We start from the raw sequence: 23,604 nt of genomic DNA on the forward strand, positions 1-23,604 counted from the left end.
ACGTCACAAACCTCACAAAATGTCATCACAGTATATGCACAAACTCTTCCGAACTGTTTAGTCTGGGAAGCATGCGGACACCTTTAGGCTAATGAAGCCGACTGTAGACGAAAGTCGGCGAGTGAAGTCAGGAATACTGCATCTGTGACAGACTAAAGTCGGACACTGTAGTGGTTTTCCAACAGCATGGCTCAGATCAACATGGCAATGTCAACATCGCTGCTATTGTTTAAAAATGTTTGTCTTTATAATGTAAAAATAAACTTCTGTACCCCCATATTCTGGTTTTCGCTCAGATTATGGGACGGCAGGTAGCCTAGTGGTTAGAGCGTTGGACATTGTAAACGAAAGGTTCCAAGATCGAGTCACAAGGTAAAAATCTATCGTTCTGCCCCTGAACAAGGCAGTTAACCCACGGTTCCTTGGCCGTCATTAAAAATAAGAATTTGTTCTTAACTGACTTGCCTAGTTAAATAAAGATACAAATGTACAATTATGGAAGTGTCACTGCAACCTTAAAGGTTAAAGGTTCACCATTGCCCTTGATTCTAAGCAATGTTGTGCTGCTATTTTTATTGACTTGGCCAAAGGAGTATTGGTGTCTCTGAGGGGTCTTTGGCTTTGTTTGCCAACTACCTCTCTCAAAGAGTGCAGTGTATAATGTCAGATCATGTGCTGTCTCAGCCACTGCCTGTCACCAAGGGTGTACCCCAAGGTTCGATCCTAAGCCCCACGCTCTTCTCAATTACATCAACATAGCTCAGGCAGTAGGAAGCACTCGCATCCATTTATATGTAGATGATACAGTCTTATACTCAACTGGCCCCTCCCCGGATTTTGTGGTAAAAACGCTCTACAACAAAGCTTTCTTAGTGTCCAACAAGCTTTCTCTGCCCTTAACCTGGGTCTGAACACCTCCAAAACGAAGGTCATGTGGTTTGGTAAGAAGAATGCCCCTCTCCCCACAGGTGTGATTACTACCTCTGAGGGTTTAGAGCTTGAGGTAGTCACCTCATACGAGTACTTGGGAGTATGGCTAGATTGTACATTGTCCTTCTCTCAGCACATATCAAAGCTGCAGGCTAAAGATACATCTAGACTTGGTTTCCTCTATCGTAATCGCTCCTCTTTCACCCCAGCCGCCAAACTAACCCTGATTCGATAATAGCATTTTATGCTTTCGCCGTAAAGCCTTTTTGAAATCTGACAAAGCGGCTGGATTAACAAGAAGTTAATCTTTAAGCCGATGTGTAACACTTGTATTTTTTATGAATGTTTATTATGACTATTTCTGTATTTTGAATTTGGAGCTCTGCAATTTCACCGGATGTTGACGAGGTGGGTCGCTAGCAGAACGGTTAAAGCAGGAAGCACCAGTGACTCGATCAATAAAAAAAGTGGTCAGATGAAGCAGATGCTAAATTACAGGACTGTTTGCTAGCAGAGACTGGAATATATTCCGGGATTCCTCCGATGGCATTGAGGAGTACACCACATCAGTCATTGGCTTCATCAATAAGTGCATCAAGGATGTCATCCCTACAGTGACCGTACGTACATACCCAAACCAGAAGCCGTGTATTACAGGCAACATCCTGACTGCGCTAACGGCTAGAGCTGCAGCTTTTAAGGAGCGGGACTCTAATCCGGAAGCTTATAAGAAATCCCGCTATGCACTCAGACAAACCATCAAACAGGCAAAGTGTCAATACAGAACTAAGATCGAATCGTACTACACCGGCTCTGACGCTCATAGGATGTGGCAGGGCTTGTACACTATTACAGACTACAAAGGGAAGCACAGCCGAGAGCTGCCCAGTGACACGAGCCTACCAGATGAGCTAAACTTCTTCTATGCTCGCTTCGAGGCAAATAACACTGAAACATGCATGAGAGCACAAGCTGTTCCGGAAGACTGTGTAATCACGCTCTCTGCAGCGATGTGAGTAAGACCTTTAACTTCTTTGGGCTCAATTACCGTTAACTGGATCGATTGGACAACATCCGGTGAAATGGCAGAGCGCCAAATAAAAAATAAAAAATAAAAAATATTAAACTTTCATACATGCACAAGTGCAACACACCAAATTAAAGCTTAAGTTCTCGTTAATCTAGCCATTGTGTCAGATTTCAAAAATACTTTACGGTGAAAGCAAACCATGTGATTATCTTAGGACAGCGCCCAGCATACCAACACATGAAAATCCAATTTCAACCCGCCAGGCGCAACACAAAAGTCAGAAATAACGATTTAATTCATGCCTTACCTTTGAAGAACTTCTTTTGTTGGCACTCCAATATGTCCCATAAACATCACAAATGGTCCTTTTGTTCGATTAATTCCGTCATTACATCTCCAAAATGTCCATTTATTTGGCACGTTTGATTAATTAAAACACCAGTTCCAACTTGACCAGCATAACTACAAAATATCTAATAAGTTACCTGTAAACACTGTCCAAACATTTGAAACAACTTTCCAAATACAACTTTAGGTATTTTTTAATGTAAATAATCAATCAAATTTAAGACGGGATAAACGGTGTTCAATACCTGATAAAAACAACAAGAAGTGCGTGACCTGGAGCGCGCATCAAAACAGAGTGCACTAGGCTGGACCCTCGTTCTGAACTGCCGTACTTCTTCATTTCTCTAAAGAAAAACATCAACCAATTTCTAAAGACTGTTGACATCCAGTGGAAGCAATAGGAACTGCAAGCAAGTGCCTTATAAATCTAGATACACATAGAAACCCATTGAAAACACTCACCTCAAAATAAATAATTCCTGGATGGTTTGTCCTCTGGGTTTCGCCTGCCAAATACGTTCTGTTATACGCACAGACATAATTTGAACAGTTTTAGAAACTTTAGTGTTTTCTATCTAATTATACCAAATTATATGCATATCCTAGCTTCTGGGCCTGAATAGCAGGCAGTTTACTTTGGGCACGTTTTTCATCCGGACGTCAAAATACTGCCCCCTACACAAGAGAGGTTAAACAGGTCAACATTCACAAGGCCGCAGGGCCAGACGGATTACGAGGACATGTACTGCGAGCATGCGCTGACCAACTGGCAAGAGTCTTCACTGATTTTTTCAACCTCTCCCTGTCCGAGTCTGTAATACCAACATGTTTTAAGCAGACCACCATAATCCCTGTATAAGGGCACAAGGTGAGACCCAAATGCAGACACAGGAGGCAGATGGTTGAGCTCCGATATTTATTGTACCAAAAGGGGGTAGGCAAAAGACAGGTCGGTATACAGGCGAGAGTTCATAAACCAGGTCAGAGTCCAAACAGTACCAGGCGATAGGCAGGGTCTTTAATTTCTTGTTACTTTTATTTATTATTCTTATCTGTATTTTCTTAAACTGCATTGTTGGTTAGGGGCTCGTAAGTAAGCATTTCACTGTAAGGTTGTATTCGGCGCATGTGACTAATACAATTTGATTTAAACTGGTCATCTCTGTATATCCGTCGCAAGACCCACTGGTTGATGCTTATTTATAAAACTCTCTTAGGCCTCACTCCCACCCACCTATCTGAGATATCTACTGCAGCTGCCATCCTTCACATACAACACCCGTTCTGCCAGTCACATTCTGTTATAGGACCCCAAAGCACACACATCCTTGGGTTGCTCGTCTTTTCAGTTCGCTGCAGCTAGTGACTGGAACGAGCTGCAACAAACACTCAAACTGGACAGTTTTATATCAATCTCTTCATTCAAAGACTCAATCATGGACACTCTTACTGCTTCGTGTGATGTATTGTTGTCTCTACCTTCTTGCACTTTGTGCTGTTGTCTGTGCCCAATGTTTGTACCCTGTTTGGTGCTGCCATGTTGTGTTGCTCCCATGTTGTTGTCATGTTGTGTTGCTGCCATGTTGTGTTACTACCATGTTGTCATGTTGTGTTGCTACCATGCTGTGTTGTCATGTGTTGGTGCCATGCTATGTTGTTGTCTTAGGTCTCTATTTATGTAGTGTTGTGTTGTCTCTCTTGTCGTGATGTGTGTTTTGTCCTATATTTTTATTTCATTTATTTTAATTTTAATTCCAGCCTCCGCAGGACACCTTTTGGTAGGCCGTCATTGTAATTAAGAATTTGTTCTTAAATGACTTTGTTCTTAACTGCAATCATACACTCACAGACTGAAAACATAAAATGTGCACAATTAATTAGTTAGAGAGAGATGGCACCGTCAGATAGGGCAGCTCTGCTTCTAGCTCTTAAGCTTACAAGCATTTAGCTACACCCACAAAAACATCTGCTAAACATGTGTATGTGACAAATAAGATTTGATTTGAAAGACATAATTGATCCACTCGAAGGTGCACATTGCTAGTTGTCTTGCAAATTAAATCAGTTTATTATCAATAGTTTCAAATACAGATAATATTTTTGAGAATGCAAACATTTATTCAAATAGATTAAAACACCACCTTGGATTGAGTAAATACAAAATCATCCATAATCAAATACATGATAAACACTGCCAATGAGATTATGATTTGACTGTGAAACCATTGATGATGAGCATAACATACATCACCTCACTACTGTTATTTTATTGTTGCTCCTTAATTATTTGTTATATTTCTTTATTTTTTTATTAAAACTTCATTGTTGGTTAAGGGCTTGTGGGTAAGCATTTCACTGTATTCTGCACATGCGACAAATAAATTCTGATTTGATTTTAAAAAGTTATCATGATCATTACACTAAAATTAAAAGTAGGCTATATAATTCAACACTAAGAAACTACAAACATGAAATATTATGACATCAGTAAATATTATGACACTGAGAAATGAACTTTGGCACCCAGTATAGTATACAGTATTGAATGAAACAAAATCAAAAGTCAATTTACAGTTTACTGTAAAGAACCTACTGTTCTTTTAGCAAGCTTATATCTCATGCAACTTGCACATAAGTTACTGTATCTATTTTGAAAAGCCATAGGCTACCTTGTGGAAGCACAAACAAAAAAAGTATAGTAATTATGCAGCAGTAGAAAGGTCAAATTGTCATTCACCTAAGGTTCAACAAGAAATGATTCACCTTATGATTATACTAAATTCATGATATTCATATGCTGAATATAAAAGTATGATTTTATCCCTTTACTAACATGTCTCCAGTGGAGGTTGTGTTACTGGATGGCTGCAAGGATGTCGTTGTACTCTGGGGTGTCCGGGTCCATGTACTTCTTATCGGACACCCAGGACTTCAGCCTCGCCTGCTGATTCTGGTCGATGATCCCCTCTTTACTATGGTGATTCAGCATCTGATTGAAACCAGCTTTATAGTAGAACACCGTTCCTTCAGGAGATAAATCAATGGATCCCAGGGTAAGTTTATTGGGCTTTCCTAGAATAAAAACATAAACAAATTAATAGTAAAACATTCTGTGAAAATGAGAAATGTAGTGAAGAATTTCCTATATAAGAAGGACAGACGTAAGGGATAAAGCCGGTGTTTGGAGGATACAGACTTAAGGGATAATGCCCGGGAAGCTGGTGTTTGGAGGATACAGACTTAAGGGATAATGCCCGGGAAGCCGTTGTTTGGAGGATACAGACTTAAGGGATAATGCCCGGGAAGCCGGTGTTTGGAGGATACAGACTTAAGGGATAATGCCCGGGAAGCCGGTGTTTGGAGGATACAGACTTAAGGGATAATGCCAGGGAAGGCGGTGTTTGGAGGATACAGACTTAAGGGATAATGCCCGGAAAGCCGGTGTTTGGAGGATACAGACTTAAGGGATAATGCCCAGGAAGCCGGTGTTTGGAAGATACAGACTTAAGGGATAATGCCCGGGAAGCCGGTGTTTGGAGGATACAGACTTAAGGGATAATGCCCAGGAAGCCGGTGTTTGGAGGATACAGACTTAAGGGATAATGCCCGGGAAGCCGGTGTTTGGAGGATACAGACTTAAGGGATAATGCCCGGGAAGCCAGTGTTTGGAGGATACAGACTTAAGGGATAATGCCCAGGAAGCCGGTGTTTGGAGGATACAGACTTAAGGGATAATGCCCGGGAAGCCGGTGTTTGGAGGATACATTGGCACGGGTGTTGTTTAGAACAGCAAACCGTTCTAAATGTTCCATTGCAATACTGGCTGGCAACATTCTTATCCCTTGCTTGCTAGCTAACCAACTAATGCTAAGTTACAGTCACTTCAAAAAGTGCAGCCAGAATAACAGCAAAGTAGCCGCATTTGCATTTGTTTAAGCTGTTTTCTAGTGACATTAATTTGGATACATCCATAACAATGAGATAATGAGGCACGATTTCGCCTGGCATAGAATATGTGCTCACTCGTCAGGACACTGTTGTTCAGAGGACCTAGCCAACAACACAGCTAACACAATCACGCCAAACTGAAGCTGGAATGACTGCAAACTAGCTGCACTTCATTTCATTTTACTTTTTTAAATTGACATTTCATTGTATACATCCGTAAAAAAATATGCTGATTCATTATTTCGACTGGCTGAGAAACACTGCCTGTGTGTCTCGTCCCAAATCCCGGCACGTTCATTACCATGGGACAGCTGGAGATTTGAATATTGAAACAACGTTGCAAATGTGGGAGAGACAGACAGCAAGGTTAATACAAATCTTCGCTGTTGAAAACTAAATGTTAGTCTAAAAGAAATGTGAGATAATGTCAAGATGCTTTTTATAGTGGAGATCAAGTTTAGAAATTGCCTGGCTGGGCTGATGAGACAGTGGATTGCGCAGTCAGAGTAAATAGGCATTTTAACATCATAGATTTAGCCGGTGGTAACTTGTGGAATAGACATCGGCTGGAATGTGGTTTTAATCAATTAGCATTCAGGATTAGACCCACCCATTGTATAAAGGACAATAATCACCTGCTTTGTCTCTGAGCTGGTCGGAAGCAATAGGATGAGCCATGATGAAAGATAACTTCAGTGATTTCTCCACATCTCCGCTTGCAAGTGTATCCGCCAGCAGCTTCCTATGAGTTGGAAGGCCATGCACAGTGTTGTTAGGACATTGAGAACATTACGAATAGGGAAGCAGCATCGATAGTAAGTATTCAATTCCTTAAACACCACAAGAATGGAACTTTTTACATTGTAGCTAAATCAAAGGGCTGAAAGGTCTAAGAAGAAGAGGACCAGGCAGAAACCTTGCTTAAATGATATCAAATGAAGTTTGTCTCTGTGTTTTTATTTCAGCCTCGGTTGTGTATCACAGGGAGAAAGGGAAGGGATGGATTGCATCTATATTAATAGATAATTCACCTGCAGATGACAGATGTCTTACTCCTTCCAGTGGTTAGAGCATTCCTGTGATGCTGTTTGAGAACCCGCATTGTGAGCAGGTTCCCTCCATTTTGATCTGATTCAATGCTGTTTATCATATCATAAAGCTTCGGATTCTTCTGTTGAAGATTTTTCATCTGAGATTTTTGGTCTCTGGCCAGCTTCAGGGAATTCTTTGGTGGGATATGGTCTGCCTCCACAATGCCTCTTTCCCCCATGTTGTCAGAGAAAAGTTTGGTGTTTCTGACGCTGATGAGGGAATAGAAGAGAAAGGGTTGTACTATGGAAGTACAATTCAAGTAAACACATCTATTTACACAATTTGTATGTCAATGCTTTATGAATTATTATATACAATTCTGGTCTTAATAATATATTCAAGTGTAAAAATAATGCAGGGTCATTATAATAACATTGGTAGATTTGAACAATGCCCATATAAAAATGTAAACAATTATTATGCGAAAATACCTTTTGTAAGGACCAACTAATCCAAGGTTGTACGTAAAGGCTATGTCATACTCATTTATCCCCGAGGAACTATAAGGACAATTCTTCATGGGCCTGATATCATGTTCATATTCCCCATCATTCGTCCGTTTTCTATTCCTGGCCCCTCCAACTACAGCATATTTTCCATGATTTTTCTCGAGTGCATCATAGGCCTTCTGGGTTTTAACCATTTCACTATAAGCCTGAAGGCTCCCTTTAATCTATGGGAAGACATAACAGGTATCAATAACTCCAATAACTCCACAACCAAGGTTAAAGATGCAATATGTTATATTCATTTATTTTATTCATACAGTTGGTATCTACCAATCATCTTAATTTCCTAGTGTTCTTTCGTCGGATTTGATGAAAATGACAAATTTCAGAAAGTTACTTAGTTTATGATATGATTTAAACTATACGTAGACATGAGTAGGCGTACAGTACCTGGTCTTTAACATTGTTTCGTAGATTCACAGCTTGACTTGTGATCTCATCCTCTGAGCTGTTAGATGTTGCCTGTATTAGAGCATGGTACAGGCAGTTCTTGTTCTCTGAGCGCACAGGGATTACTTTGCCATCTTGGATGATGTCAAAGTGACCACTGTATGGACTTCGCACTCCTTGAATTCTGTCTTTTGCTTTAGAGAGGATTCCTTTCTCACTGAAAGAGCAGAAATAAAGAGCACCATTGGTTCTCATTAATGTAGTTCTCATGGAGAGATCCTAATTTTGGGAGATTTGCAGTATTGTTGATGAAGGTCTACCAAACAGTTTAGGACAAATACCTGTGTGTTTTCTCAGGCTCTTTGGTCAGCCGTAGAGTGATTTGGCCAGCTGAGCTGTTCGTTCCCGGGTAGGACTCCTCTGAGAGCGTTTTCCCATCTTGATCCACCACTTTGAACTGGATGCCTTTACCATGGAGCAGGTCACTGTTTGTGAGGACATAAATGTCCAGGGCCGAGGCTGGTCGATTAACATCACCAATCTTCTCTGCATAGTCCAGAAGTTCTTTTGTTTCAGTCTCTGACAGAGCTTTCCCAGTCTTCTGACTGGCTGACTTCATATCATGTTTATGCTGCCGGTCCTGGAAAAAGGCCTCAGTTTTGTGTCTGCCAAGTACATTGTCAACAACTTTTCCAGTAACTCCATTGAGCTTCTTCTTGAATGTTCCCGTCACAAAAGAGGACATATGACCAGCACAAGCATCTATGAACGCTTCGGAGACACTTTCCGAAATGGAGCTTAGGAACTCATCCTTTAGGCGAATCACATCTGGTAAATCATGTCTCCCATCTTGGTCATACTGCTCCACATATCTTTGCTGCTCTTCAATTTCTTGTTTTAATTCGAGGACAAATATGTCATTGATAACATGTTCTGTAGGAATAGACCGAATCATTTGGACCAAGGTTGTGGTGTGTTTAGCTATTTCTACACTTATTTTGACTCCTTTTGCAATAAAATGTGTTCCACTTTTTGCCACAAGGTCAGTTGCATTATTGCACACCTCAGAGAGTCTGCTGATAACATCACTGACTTGGGATGTGGTGGCATCAGTCATGAGGCCAGGAATAAGTTCTTTTGTCATAACTTGAACTAAATCTTTTGTTTGTTGTTCAAGCTTTGAGTCAATCTTATAGTTGCTGCGGTTCTGCAAAGCTCCTTTAGGTACTGCAGAGCTAATGTATTCAGTGAGACTAAGATCTAGTTCGGCATTCTTTTTGACTGTTGAATTGACAATGTCTTTGAAAGCTTTTTCTAAAATTGTTTTAAAGATGGCCCCAATTCCAACATCAATGGCATAGTTTATTCCTGCATTTACACCCTGCTTCCCTACCTCCTGAAATGCGTACTTGGTTGCGTGTTTTAGAGCCATCTTCATGTTTGTAGGGGATGCCAGTTTCTTCATTGCAGTCTTAATGGTTTCTTTGGAGATAGACTTTGCTGCTCCTTGTGCGGACTTGAAAACATACTTTCCTGTGCCAATGATATCCTTTGCAACAGATGAGAGTTTCATAGTACCATTGAGGACTTTATATGCTGTGATGGCGACTTTTTTAATGGCGCTGAACCCTGCGGAGAGCAGAGACATCCCAATGCTGATGCTTTTGGAGATGGCCCATTGTGCCCAATCGAATGTGCCCGATATCATGCCAGATATCCCTTCAATCATGTCAGAGACTCCTTCAGAGATGAGACTTAAGCCAATCTGGGTTGCAGAGCCAAACGACAGGGCACAAACCAGAACTCCAAGGATGACCTGACACATACCGATGAAGAAACAGATCAAAGCGTCAAAGCTGAACTCTGGCTTCTTTTTCACCTCAAACACAATGCTCAGGCCATTGTCATACAAGGCCGTGAGTTCATTTCCTGTGATGTAGTCTTGATTTTCTGAGAGGCTGTACACTGAGGATTCCTCTGTTATGGCTGTGCCTTCACCCTCAAGCTCTTTAAGTTTATTTACTGCAAGGTCAATGTTAAGTATCCAAGCTTTGTGAATGCTCATCCTGGAATCTATTTGCTTTAGAAAGTTGCGTTCTCCTTCATGATGTGGTTCAAAGTTGCCTCTTGTGGCAATCTGAAAAGAAACCATGGTATTTGTGGTTTCTGACAAGTAAACATCCACAGATGTCTTTGCCCTTTCCAGTAATTTCCATGCCTCTGTTTTGTAGCCATCTTTTCCCATGTTGATGGTGATGAAAGCTTGGTTGTACATTGCCACGGCACTGTAAAAAGGGTCACATTCTTCAACATCTTTCCAGTAGGACTTTGCTTCATAGTCACACTTACTTTTGTTGCGGAGGTGCAAGTCTGTTCTGCCGGTAGCCTGCTTAATGTGGTCATAGAAGTTTTGACTTTTTCCATTCAGCAGCATGTTGCCCCTATTTGTGATATGCTCAAGAAGGTCTGCTTTAAGAACACTGAGATCTTTGTGCTGACGGATGTGCTCCTCGTGAAGGGTAAGCCACAATGACCATGTTTCTTTCAAAGCATTGAGTGCAGGCTGGTAATCAAACTTAGGGCCTTTTTCTTTAAAACACTCAGGGACATCATTTGGCCCCATTCCTGACAGGTCATCTCTCTCCTGTTTTGTGAAGTTGCCATGAAACTTGTCAAGAAATTCACAAAACGTGCCAAACAGGTCCTCTTTCATTTTTATTTCGAGAAGCTCATCTGTCTCCATATCTTTGATGCGTTGGACTTCGTACTCCTCTCTCAATTGTCTCATGATCTCCACAGGCTGGCCCTGGTATGCTGGGGCAAGGTTATCCCCACAGAGGATCATCTGGACCATGCCCGGGTTTCCCTTCCGACCAGTTCTTCCAAACACCTGTTTCTCCACTCTGCGACTCCCAGGGTAATGTGTCAGGAGGACGAAGAGGCCACCACGTATGTTGACATCCTGATCAACCTTGATGTCAGTTCCACGACCTCCTAGATTTGTGGCTATGATTACATGTCCCCCTCTGAATTTGGTTCTCTCAATGTTGTGTTTCTCACTGATTGTGTATAATGTGATGGGGGGATGTGGATTCTCGCCCTCTATTTTCTTCAGAAGCTCGTTTGCGGTCTTGACATCTTCACATACCACCAAGACAACCTGACCACTTTCTGCCACCCTCATTGCTGTCTTACAGAGGATGTCCATCCACTGGGCTTGCCCACTGACCTGAATTGCTGGAAGCTCAACAACCTTCTTATGGCGATGAGCTGGTATTATGTAGCTGTCTGTTTCGTAATGCCTTGCAAGGAAATCTTTGTCGGCATCACCCCCTAATGTCCCAGACACACCAAATATCCCATTCCCTTTCAGGTACTTTTGAAAGTAATGGAAGTTTGAAAGGTAATTAGTCACATTGGACAAAGGAGTGGTTGCCAGCTGGTGTTTCATCTCCAGAAACTGCTGCAGGCCGTCCCCCCAGCGTTTGTTCTTCTCCAACACTCCACTGGCCTGGAAGTCCACTGGGATGATAGCATGGTAGAGATGCTTGTCTCCGACAGCTTCCAACGTCTGATCAATCATGTACTCTCTGCCTTGTGTCATGATGATGGCTTTCAGGGCGTTTTGCACAAAGACTGGTAACTGATTCTCAAGGTACTTCTCAAGGAAAGATGGGATCACAAGAAACTCTGAGTTTGACTGAGAGCTGCCAGAATATTTGATTTTAGACTTCAGCTCAGAGACTGTTGCCTTAATGAGTTTGTCTTCAGGTATGATCTCGCTGGCTCGTCCATTCTCGAGGAGAAGCATTTTGATTTCCAGGATATCGGGGTTGTTGTGCAACTTTTTCTCCTCAACCAGCACGGCTTTATTGTTTGTCACAGAGTAACAGTCAATGGCCACATCATTCTCCAGTGCTTTCTCCATTATGGTGAGCAGATCACACTGTTGAGTAATTCCAACTTTGGCCAAGAATGTATCAACTGTTCTCCTGTTCTCCGTTGTATCGTCATTCTCTGTGTTCTCTAGAGCATGCATGAACATATCAAAATCTTCATCTGAATAGATACCCAACTCCACTCCGGCTTCCAAAATGTGAAATTCCGAGAATTTTTTAGATGTCGCTGGACCGATAACAGCTAACTTTGCAGCCTTGTGAAAATGCTGGATTCCAGTTGCCCACTCAATCTCTCCAGTATCTTCCATCTCAATTGGCTGACACATAGATACCATGGCCCATATGCTAGCAAGGACTTGTCCGAGGTGCCTCAGGCCACTTGCCTCGTGGGATAGAAACGTCACCTGAACTCCATTGTCCAAGGTCATGTAGTCCACTTCATCCACAATCACCGTGTCGAACCTCCTCTCCCCACGTGTGGTGTCCTTCTCGAATTCCTGCCTCAAAGCATCTGCTGCAAAGCTGCCAACGGTTCCATAAACTAATTGTTTCCTGTAAGCCTCCTGTAGCATAGTATCCCTGCTTTCAGGGGAGCTTCCCTGTATCTGTGGTGGTGGCACAACAGAGGATGTGACACCAAACATGTCATACAGTTTCTTCCACTCCTCTTGGTCTCGGCGAGCAAGGACTGGAGAACTGGTCACAACGTCAACCTTAGTGCCACGGATGGCCTGGATGGTGGCAAACATAGCCAAGATGCAAGATTTTCCTTCACCTGTGCCGATTTCCAGAAGGATACCTTTCTTCCCTGTTAACTTTGGTAGAAGGAGCATGAGCAGTGATGCCAACTGAGTGAGTCGGGGAAAGTAGCCTTCTATTTTCTCAGCAGTGAGCAGTGATTCCAGCGGAGTGATGCTAGGAAAGTAGCCTTCTATGTTCTTACCGTTTTGAGTGTAAATGGTTGAGCAGTCTTGCACAGCAATAGACATCCTTATTAGGACCTCCTTGAGAACAGCAAGGTCAGGGTTAGTAAAATCCAGTGACTTGATCATCTGCTTTGCTTCCTCTATCTTTACCTGATCCAAGTCCTCCTTTGCATGTTTTGGAAGTTCCTCTGTCATATATCCTAGAATTTCCTTCATTATGGACAATACTTTTTCTGGGTACTTTTCATTTTGCATTTCATTCACAATGGTGTCGGCATCCTTGTCCCCTTCTGCCTCAGCATACCATTGTAGAGACTTGACAGGGTCTTTATCTTTCAGGGCAGAGAGAGTATAGAGAAGATCCAGCTTGTTTGTCTGCACAGTGTGAAGGATTGAGGTTGCTAACTCTTGGTTTATGCCTGAAACACCTCGCAAAAAGAGCAGAATTTCCGAAGGTGTCCAGATCATGTTGAAGAGAATTTGACTAAGGAGCCCCTTGTTTTTCTCTGACACCTCTGTGAACACGTCAAGAATGCTCAGAACAAGTTGTTGAGCCACTGTGGGATTTGTGCTGTACAGCTGTTCAAGAAGACGGATGAGAAAGTCATACTTCTGGTCCCAGTCAGGGAGTTGGTCCTCTTTACTGTCTGTGTCCGAGTCATTGGTCAACGTTAGCTCTGTCACAGCCGTGAGGATGCTAAACTGCTCAGTGAGCGATTGCTCTCCTTGGCTGATAGCACGATCTATGGTCAACTGACACCAGATCGACAGTTGAGGCTCTCCAAAGTATTTAAAGGTTAGTTCATTCTGAAGATTTTTCATTCGGTTTTCAAGCTTGTCCTCTTGCATGCCTTTGTCTTCAGTGATCTCGTATTTCTTCAGAAGATCTTCAAACTTATTTTTCAAGTCCCCTGGCTAGAATGAAATGGTCCCAACACAAAAAAATTGCAAAGAAAATGAATATTTTAGTACAGATGCACTAAAAGATGTATGTGTCATACTATAAACACTTTTTCTATTAGTGGTGTTTCCATGTAAATTGGCAACTGTATGTAAATATGAAAAAACTGTATTTTCAGAAATATATAATATGTTTATCATTAAGTTAACACAACATTTATGTGAAACACAAAATCATTCATGCGAAATAAAACCCATTCTACAACCCTTTATTTAATCTCTTACCTCATCCCTTCTGATTGCTGCAGCGTCATCTTCTATCATCTGGTGTAGTACCTGTGTACGCTGGTGATGGCGCTGTTGTCCTTTAGTCTCAGCTTCTGTCTCAGCTTTTCTTGTCCCTTTGACACCTTCTTACCCGAAAGTTCGCTCTCCCTTTCGATTTCTTGCTGGATCGTCCTCTCCCTCTCCAGTTGCTCCTGGCGCCTCCTCTCCTCCTGCTGTTGTCTTCGTTGCTCCTCCTGTCTTCGCCGCTCCATCTCCTCCTGCTGTCGCCTTCGTTGCTCCTCCTGTCTTCGCCGCTCCATCTCCTCCTGTTGCTGACGGATACGGTCTTCCTCTTGCTTCCCTGATGGATGAATACAAATGAAACCATATTCCCTTTGTAATGCACAGCGTTTGGCCAGAGACCATGTGTACATATAAGGTGGCATTTGAGACGTAGTAGCCAACAGCCAATGTTGTTCAAACAAAAATACAGATCAATAAGAAATATAGCAGCCCTGAGCCAATACTGCTATTTGCTGAACCAATACTATATTATTTGTATACTGTTAGGAATAGTCTTTACATTAATTGGCTCAGTTGCAAATAGTAGTTGCTGATATACGATGTATTGAGGATATATGGTTTATTTAAAAAGGAACATTTCGAACATGATAATGTAGCTCAGCAGATTTGTAAGAATTTACTTACCATAGTTTGGACATGTTGGACTATTAGACTCTGTGTCGCACAACAGCTGAATGAGTGAACGGCCACTGGTTTCTATAATAGTGAATGTTTGACTTCCGTCCTGCTTGTGACTGTTGAACTCATATGAGAAGGAGTTGCTACTGTGATTGTCATATCTTAACTTTAGGTAGCAATGGATCCACCTAGAGTTGAGTTTTCTTTGTACACTACCCATGCCATGCAACGTGCCACTGCCACCTCCCTGGAAAACAGAAAATCATTACCAGATATACATTTTAAATTCATAAATGTGTAAAGATTAATCTTCAGCGATCCAACTTAACGCTCAACAATTTTTTAGATTTGATCTCAAAATAAAATGTCCAGTTCTGATATTACACTGGTTTTCATTTTGACACAGGGACAATATTGATAAGCGCTCTGGCTTTTACTGCCAACAGCCACTTTCAGGTAGTCCACAATACTTAAAGGTAGTCTATACTCATCAAAATGGTATTATCATACACAATGGGCGGACTTTATTCATTTTAACAACATCAACAGAGTTCAACTCTAACAACACTGCCATTATTAGTTCAGCTCTTCATAATGTTTACCTTCCTTTGTGGCATGCCAGCATTGGGAGGAGATAATAATCTAGGTTTATAAATATCATGATCAGGTATTTCACAGAGCACCTTACACTCAGCAAAATGACATTACTGCCCTTATCAATTACCTTGCCATATTTAAATTCTATTGATTTTGTTGTCTGTAAGAAAGTTTCCCGTTAGCAACAGAAGTGTCACAACATTACATTACATTTTTAACTATCATGATTTTACAGTGACTCAGATACTTACGTCTCCGACAAGTTCGTAGTGCCAAGTGTATGGGGTTTGGTTCCTTATAGACACAGAGGCCCCCATTATTCAGTATCTGTTGGGAAAAAACAGCCTTACACCAGTCTTACACCGAATAATTTAAAACGTAATGTGTTAATTTATCTACTGGACCTTTTCTCAAGTTATCATACTAGCAGAGAATATGAGGTAACACTTTAAAATACACAATGCAGACCTATTGTTATTCCTACTTATTCATTGTTTATTCATTCCTATTAATACAAGTTGTATTTATTTATTCATAATTTACTGTGGTTATCGACGGGATTATTTTGAATTTGCAGAGTACAAAAATGATCTTATAGGAAACATGAACTATCTAAATTTGTGTAGCTCCCCGCAGTCTCCGCAAGCATCATTTTTGGGACATAAACATGTCACACATAGTAGCAATAAATGTTTTCTTGAAAATTCTGTTTTTAGATAACCATGATGTGTAATAATGCGCTAGAATAATGTTTGAATTCTGTCAATTATTATCATTGAACAATCTATCTTTTGGTGTTAAAATTAATAGTGATTTGAAACATAATAAAAAGTCATGTAAACAGCTTTCATATTTTATAAAAATGAGATTTATATTACTGTCCCACTTCCTGTGTAATGAGTTTGAATAGTGGAACATGTACCTTTTTTTTTAACTATGCACAAAATAAACCTTTAATAATTTAAAATGTAATTTTCTTCATTAGATATTCTAAAGTACAATATGTTGTTGTAGTTGTTCATAATATCTCCAAATCTAGTCTAACTGCTAAATAGGCCAAGCACATAAACCGCATAGGATGAGTGGAAGGAATTAAAGGGAAATAAAAAGGGGAGGGAAATAAATATTACGGTATTTGCACCGTAATAATTCGATATTAGTCTAATCTGGTTATTGCAGAAGGCAGATTATGCAGTAGTCATGTAGGCCTAAACATCTTACCCTGTTTATCTTAATCAGGGTTAGGGTGAAGGTTAGGGTTACGTGAAGGGTTAGTTAAAAGGGTTAGGATTAGGGGAAGGGTTAGCGAACATGCTAAGTAGTTGCAAAGTAGCTAAAAAGTAGTAAGTAGGCTAGTTGAAAAGTTGTATATTAGCTAAATGTTGTCTGGGATGAAATTCGAACTTGCAACCTTTGGGTTGCAACAACTTTTGTTTTTACCTTAAGTTAAACCATCTGTCTTATGTAACCAGACTAAACATAACATATCATACTAATATCAGTGTCCCGGATTTTACATTGACTATGTTAGGCTAGTCTATGAGACCAGGCTGCCTGTAGAGGTGCTATCTTTATCAGCATCATACAAGCTGATAGTATTTCAACCACATTAAAACAGCCTCCAAGTCGAACTGAAATATTATCAGAACCATGTTGAGTCGTTTCTATTTCCATAAGACCGGTCCAACTGATAACTTTTTTTTTTTAGATTTTATCCCGGTCCCTAAACGTCTTTGATCCGCGAAAGTAGCAGCAATGACAGAGAACTTTACCGATAGAATAGATTGAAGCAATTATTCTATCGATTTGTGACATTATTCTGGTGAGCAAGGGTTTATATAGTCTTCTAGGTTAACACATAATGACAAAAGAGAAGCTGCATGTATCTAATTATAGACAAGTTAACTAACAAATAGTCTCCCAATATGTGGGAAATTATAGAGAGAAACATCTAAATTAGGCATAGAGTCGTTCTGCCATCTCTGACTTTAGCCTACGGGCATTTTCTATATTAGTGGGTTAGGGTCGGGCCTCAGATTGTCACTTTATCACATATAGTCAGGCGGTTGCGGATGTGTACAGTTTGCTCACCTGCGCACCACCAATGTCAGCACCTTATGCGGCGTTCTAGTGGAGTTTAATCTGCGCATGCGCTAGCACCAGCAGAAATGCCTCCCTCTTTCGTGCAAGTGAAGAGTTCGGAACAACTGAAGTAGTTTTCACATGCAAACTTTATATGTCCGAACTCAGAATCAAATTTGCTTCCCAAAAATAATGTTTTCGGTGGTAGAACGTTTATTTTGATTGGTAATTTTCGGCTGTTATCTGAGCGCCATCAGTTTTCCTGATTCCAGATGTGTCCATGTAAATCGTTCTTCTTGCAATATGCATGTAAACGTTTTAACCGAACTACTATATTAATCTGACTATCCACAATAATCGCATTATTGTGTGCATGTAACTGTAGCCTACTCACTGACATGTACACTGAACAAAAATATAAATGCAACATGCCACAATTTTAATAATCACAGTTCAGGAAATTGTAATAAATTAATTAGGTCCTAATCTATGGATTTCACATGACTGGGAATACAGAGTATGCAGGCCATGGAAGAACTGGGACATTTTCAGCATCCAGGAATTGTGTACAGATTCTTGTGACATGGGGCCATGTATTATCATACTGAAACATGAGGTGATGGCAACTGATGAATGGCACGACAATGGGCCTCAGGATCTTGTCACGGTATCTCGCTGCATTCAAATTACCATCGAGTGTGCTTGTTGTCCATAGTTTAACTGCAACCATTGGGCACTCTGTTCACAATGTTGACATCAGCAAACCGCTTGCCCACACGGCTCCATACATGTGGTCTGCGGTTGTGAGACCGGTTGGATGTACTGCAATGTTGGAAGCAGATTATGGTAGAGAAATTAACATTAAAAATCTCTGGCAACAGCTCTGGTGGATGTTCCTGCAGTCAGCATGCCAGTTGCACACTCCTTCAACTTGACACATCTGTGGCATTGTGTTGTGTGACAAAACTGCACATTTTAGAGTGACCTTTTAATGTCCCCAGCAAAAGGTGCACCTGTGTAATGATCATGCTGTTTAATCAGGTTCTTGATATGCCACACTTATCTGGTGGATGGATTATCTTGGCAAAGTAGAAATGCTTACTAACAGGGATGTTAACAAACTTGTGGACAAAATTTGAGAGAAATAAGCTTTTTGTGCATGTGGAAAATTTCCGGAATATTGTATTTCAGCTCATGAAACATGGGACCAACACTTTACATGTTGTATTCATATTTTTGTTCAGCATAAGAAACTGAGGAAAGAAATGAGGCTGAATTCATGAAAGGGGAATTTGGGGAATAATAGGTGTTTCAGGGTCAAGTAAAAGCTGTGCAGACTCCTTTCGATATAGATTTTCACCCAGACTTTGGAATGTCCCCAAATACATTTCACAATAGCATAGAGATGGTCTAGTAGAAGGTCATTGACACAAAATGGTAAAAACAGTGTGTTATATACAAGCGTCGACAAAGTTACTAGTGCCAGGTGAAGTGGGACACTAATGTATTTATAATGAGAAAATAACTTCATCTACTGAAGTTTCCCACTACAACTTCAAGCCACGCTTTAGCAAAAGTATGGGTCTGATGTTGTTTTAGTGGTTGTACATAATACATTATCAACTTGTTTCATCATAAAAATGAAACTGCATTGTTGGTTAGTTTCTCATAAGTAAGCATTTCCCTGTAAGGTTGTATTCAGCGCATGTGACTAATAACATTTGATTTGAGATAAGACCTTAATGAAATAAACATCACTTGAGTAGGGGTAGACTGATTTTGATTGTGTACATAATCATCTACCAGAAAGTGTCCCACTCATGCATATATCACCCTACACATAAATAGCCCATTGAAAACAATCCCGTTTCATCCAGTTAGTTTTCAACATAAATCAAAGCCTAAAAAACGAGTTGTACTATGTAGAATAGTCTACACAGTGAACAAGATTTGAACTAACCTTTTCCTCTGCCTTCCCTCTTCTCTGTGTTCAGTCAGCGCTCTGAGAAGGTGAAAATAAGGACTAAAAACACCTCTAACACAGTGAACTTCGAGACACTGCACAGCTTTTTATGTACTTTTCTCTGAAGCTGATCTTGACCTGACACAGTCAATAACCACAGTGGTTTCACTTTCACATTTCAAAGACCAGCATCCTTGTTTTACTTTCCCCATATATTTGGAGAGGGGAGATTACTGTATTTTTTTTACAGCTGTTTATGCACTCTTGCTCTCACCATATATAAGTTTAAAGGATAACATTTTATTAGAGGTTGTGAAAGGTATTGTAAACCATACATTTTGCTCAACTGAGACATTCCAACATGGTGTGTGTTGGTGATGAAAGAAAGAGTGAAAGAAAGAGTGAGGAAAAAGTGTGATGAAAGTCTGGTGTAATCAATATGATTTTTAAACAATTAGAGAACCCGTATATCTCACTTTTTGTTATTCCTAAAGATACTAAAATCAAGTCTGCAATTCACTTCTGTGAAAGGGCCTCTTAAACACACGACATGCTGAAAGTAAACAGAAGTAAACGGTCCAGAAAGACACTTTAGCACTGTGGTGTAACTTTGTGGTGTAAAACACAGGAGACATGTGACTGTGAACATGTGATGTGATGAGGCCTCAAATAAAAAGCTGTTTAAAATAACCCACTCTGTTCAAATAAATGAGTTGTCAGCAGTTGAAACAATAAGAAAGCTCTCTCCCTGCCACTGTTCAATTAAAAAGGGCTTGACAGGGCTTGATAAATGTAATTACTCAAACTCAAAGACAAAACTATGGATGCAAACAGGCCATATCTAGCTTTTGGGGGGCCCTAAGCAAGATTTGGTTGCCCACATCTCATAGGCAAAATGTTTTAGTGGCCCCCCTCTTGGCGGCAGAGAATAAATTGTGCAGTAATAAAGTTTATGTCCGCCAATTCCACACATTTTGCCATGGAGTGTAGAGAAAATGTTGCCGTTTTAAAGCACATCTTTTGCAATTCTACATATTTTTTCATGGGGCAGAGAGAACATGTCGCAATTTTAAAACTAATTTCATACGATTCTTCTCATTTTGCCATGACTTATGCCATGTTAATATGATATCTGAGTGACTAACAAGATCAATGTGGGCCCCGTAGAGGTCAGGACCCGTGCCTTGTGTGCCCGGTCAGTAACTCGGCCATGATTACTACAAGGTTTAGATAACCGACTAGACTAACTTACCTAGCCAATATCAATCTGTAAAATGTTACCTGACAAGGGCTAATTGAGTTACTGTCACTGACTGACTTAATAGGAAAACTGCTGATGCACTACCAAATGTTGAAATTACAAGTTGTGTATTCTACTATCCCCCCCCAAACAGTAAGCTGAGACTGACTTCCTGACTTCCTGTAGAGAAAAAATATATGTTTGGGTTGGCCCTGGATGCAAGGACTGACCATCCATGATGTCAGTTATAGTTAACCCTTTAAAGCCTAATGTTACATACTGTGTATGCAATATTGTGTTTAAACACTTGGTAAAGTGTCTGTACATGATCAATACATAAAAGGAAACCACTCTTCAAGAATAGATTGGAGATTGGCACTGAAAATATTTTTTAAAGAATCTTCTCCTCCGAATGCATTCGTATGCTGTCAAAAAGGGGAGTTTCTGAAATTCAATGCATACAAAATGCTCATAAGTGATGCAAACCACACATTTGCATTGATTTGTTTTTGTACCAACATGTTGAGCTTTATATATATATATATATATATATATATATGTATACAGTGCATTCAGAAAGTATTCAGACACCTTGACTTTTTCCACATTTTAATCTAAAATTAATTCAGTTGTTTTTGTTCCACTCATCAACAATTTTCTCAAATGTATAAATCACTGAAATATCAAATTTACACAAGTATTCAGACCCTTTACTCAGTGATTTGTTGAAACACCTTTGGCAGTGATTACAGCCTCGTCTTCTTGGGTATGACACTACAAGCTTGGCACACCTGTACTTGGGGAGTTTCTCCCATTCTTCTCTGCAGATCCTCTCAAGCTCTGTCAGGTTGGACGGGGTACGTCGCTGCACAGTTATTTTGAGGTCTCTCCAGAGATGTTCGATTGGGTTTAAGTCCGGGCTCTGGCTGGGTCACTCAAGGACATTCAGAGACTTGTCCTGAAGCCACTCCTGCGTTGTCTTGGCTGTGTACTTAGAGTTGTTGTCCTGTTGGAAGGTGAACCTTCGCCCCAGTCTGAGGTCCTGAGTGCTCTAGAGCAGGTTTTCATCAAGGATCTCTCTGTATTTGCTCCGTTCATCTTTCCCTTGATCCTGACTAGACTCCCAGTCCCTGCCGCTGAAAAACATCCCCACAGCATGATGCTGTCACCACTATGCTTCACCGTAGGGATGGTGCCAGGTTTCCTCCAGACGTGACGTTTGGTATTCAAGCCAAAGAGTTCAATCTTGGTTTCATCAGACAAGATAATCATGTTTCCCATGGTCTGAGAGTCCTTTAGGTGCCTTTTGGCAAACTCCAAGTGGGCTGTCATGTGCCTTTTACTGGGGAGTGGCTTCCGCATGGCCACTCTACCTTAAAGGTCTAATTGGTGGAGTGCTGCAGAGATGGTTGTCCTTCTGGAAGTTTCTCCCACCTCCACAGAGGGATTCTGGAGCTCTACCAGAGTGACCATTGGGTTCTTGGTCACCTCCCTGACCAAGGCCCTTCTCCCTCGATTGCTCAGTTTGGCTTGGCAGCCAGCTTTAGGAAGAGTATTGGTGGTTCCAAAGTTCTACCATTTAAGAATGATGGCGGCCACTGTGTTGTTGGGAACCTTCAATGCTGCAGACTTTTTTTTGTACACTTCCCCAGATCTGTGCCTCAACACAATCCTGTCTCCACACTCTACAGACAATTCCTTTGGTTTTTGCTCTGACATTCATTGTCAACAGGTGTGTGCCTTTCCAAATCATGTCCAATCAATTGAATTGACCACAGGTGGACTCCAATCAAGTTGTAGAAACATCTCAAGGATGATCAATGGAAACAGGATGCACCTGAGCTCAATTTCTAGTCTCATAAGAAAGGGTCTGAATACTTATGTAAATGAGTTATTTCTGTTTTTGCTTTGTCATTATGGGGTATTGTGTGTAGATTGATGAGAAGAAAAAACAATTTAAGGCTGTAACGTTTTAAAAAATGTGGAAAAAGGGAAGGGGTCTGAATACTTTCCGAATGCACTTTTTATGCATTTTATTTTCCATAAATAAAATAGACAGTAAAGTATTTTTTGTAGATCGTTGACTAAAAAAATGGCAATTAAATCAATTTTAATCCCACGTTGTAACACAAAAAAATATGGAATAAGTGTGAATACTTTCTGAAGGCACTGTATACGTTGTATTCTTCAAGATGCAATGGGTACATATCATTAGTTTATAGGTCCAAACATTTGTAGCAACTGCAGATTGCCCCTTTAAACAGTGAGAACCTGCTGAAGTTGACAGCTGTGGTTGTTTGTGTGCTCATGAAGCTGAGGGGAAGTGAGAGGTGAAAAAGGAACACTTCAGCTTTGGGGTGTATGTTGTCATGGAGGTTATGAAAATAAAGTAGCGTAGGACCTTCACATTTGTATGTGCTGTAGACCTGTAGTTGACAGGAGGGTCATTTGTGTTATTATGACCTTATAAGGGAAGTAAACAGGAACTTCAGCTGTGTGTTCTTAATGATACTTTGAAGTAAACACGATTGTTTTTCACTTCATGATCTTGATCTCATCTCTGACTTTATTCATTCCTCCATAAAATTCTGGAAATTCTAGCCGTAAAGAGACGTATGACATAGAAAACAAAATCAACATGAAATAAACTTACTGAATAATGGTCGCTATAACTGTGTACTAAGAAATATGTAAAGTCACAAGGATGAAATCACATTTTTTCTTTAAAGTCCAAGACATAAAACTTTACTAAACCCCCAATCTTGATCACCAACCCAACTT

At 40.6% G+C, this 23,604-nt stretch overlaps 1 protein-coding gene across 2 annotated transcripts; it reads right to left on the bottom strand.

Annotated features, from left to right (window-relative positions):
* Positions 1-4,352: 4,352 nt before the first annotated feature.
* LOC118387789 (uncharacterized) lies at positions 4,353-19,728 on the bottom strand. 2 transcript variants are annotated; one of them, XM_035776498.2, is made up of 11 exons: positions 19,581-19,723; positions 18,311-18,442; positions 15,790-15,865; positions 14,948-15,188; positions 14,258-14,600; positions 8,589-13,987; positions 8,248-8,464; positions 7,780-8,021; positions 7,288-7,557; positions 6,892-6,998; positions 4,353-5,380 (listed from the first exon to the last, which is right to left on the bottom strand). In XM_035776498.2, the coding sequence occupies exons 5-11, from the start codon at positions 14,294-14,296 to the stop codon at positions 5,163-5,165; spliced, it is 6,492 nt and encodes a 2,163-aa protein (XP_035632391.2). In that variant the 5' UTR covers positions 14,297-14,600; positions 14,948-15,188; positions 15,790-15,865; positions 18,311-18,442; positions 19,581-19,723; the 3' UTR covers positions 4,353-5,162. The 2 variants fall into 2 exon arrangements, with proteins under 2 accessions (XP_035632391.2, XP_035632390.2); XM_035776497.2 differs by lacking the exon at positions 18,311-18,442 and having other exon boundaries at positions 19,581-19,728.
* Between the last annotated feature and the right edge of the window lie 3,876 nt (positions 19,729-23,604).

Source organism: Oncorhynchus keta, chromosome 9, assembly GCF_023373465.1.
Source record: "Oncorhynchus keta strain PuntledgeMale-10-30-2019 chromosome 9, Oket_V2, whole genome shotgun sequence".
Classification (NCBI taxonomy): Eukaryota; Metazoa; Chordata; class Actinopteri; order Salmoniformes; family Salmonidae; genus Oncorhynchus; species Oncorhynchus keta.

What these genes read in the sequence shown, in the direction of transcription:
- LOC118387789 (XM_035776497.2), bottom strand. Translation starts at nt 14,296, where the DNA reads ATGATAGAAGATGACGCTGCAGCAATCAGAAGGGATGAG. An exon ending in GAGCCTGAGAAAACACACAG is followed by an intron (nt 8,465 to 8,588) that starts GTATTTGTCCTA and finishes CTGCTCTTTCAG; the next exon opens with TGAGAAAGGAATCCTCTCTA. An exon ending in AAGACATCTGTCATCTGCAG is followed by an intron (nt 6,999 to 7,287) that starts GTGAATTATCTA and finishes TCCAACTCATAG; the next exon opens with GAAGCTGCTGGCGGATACAC.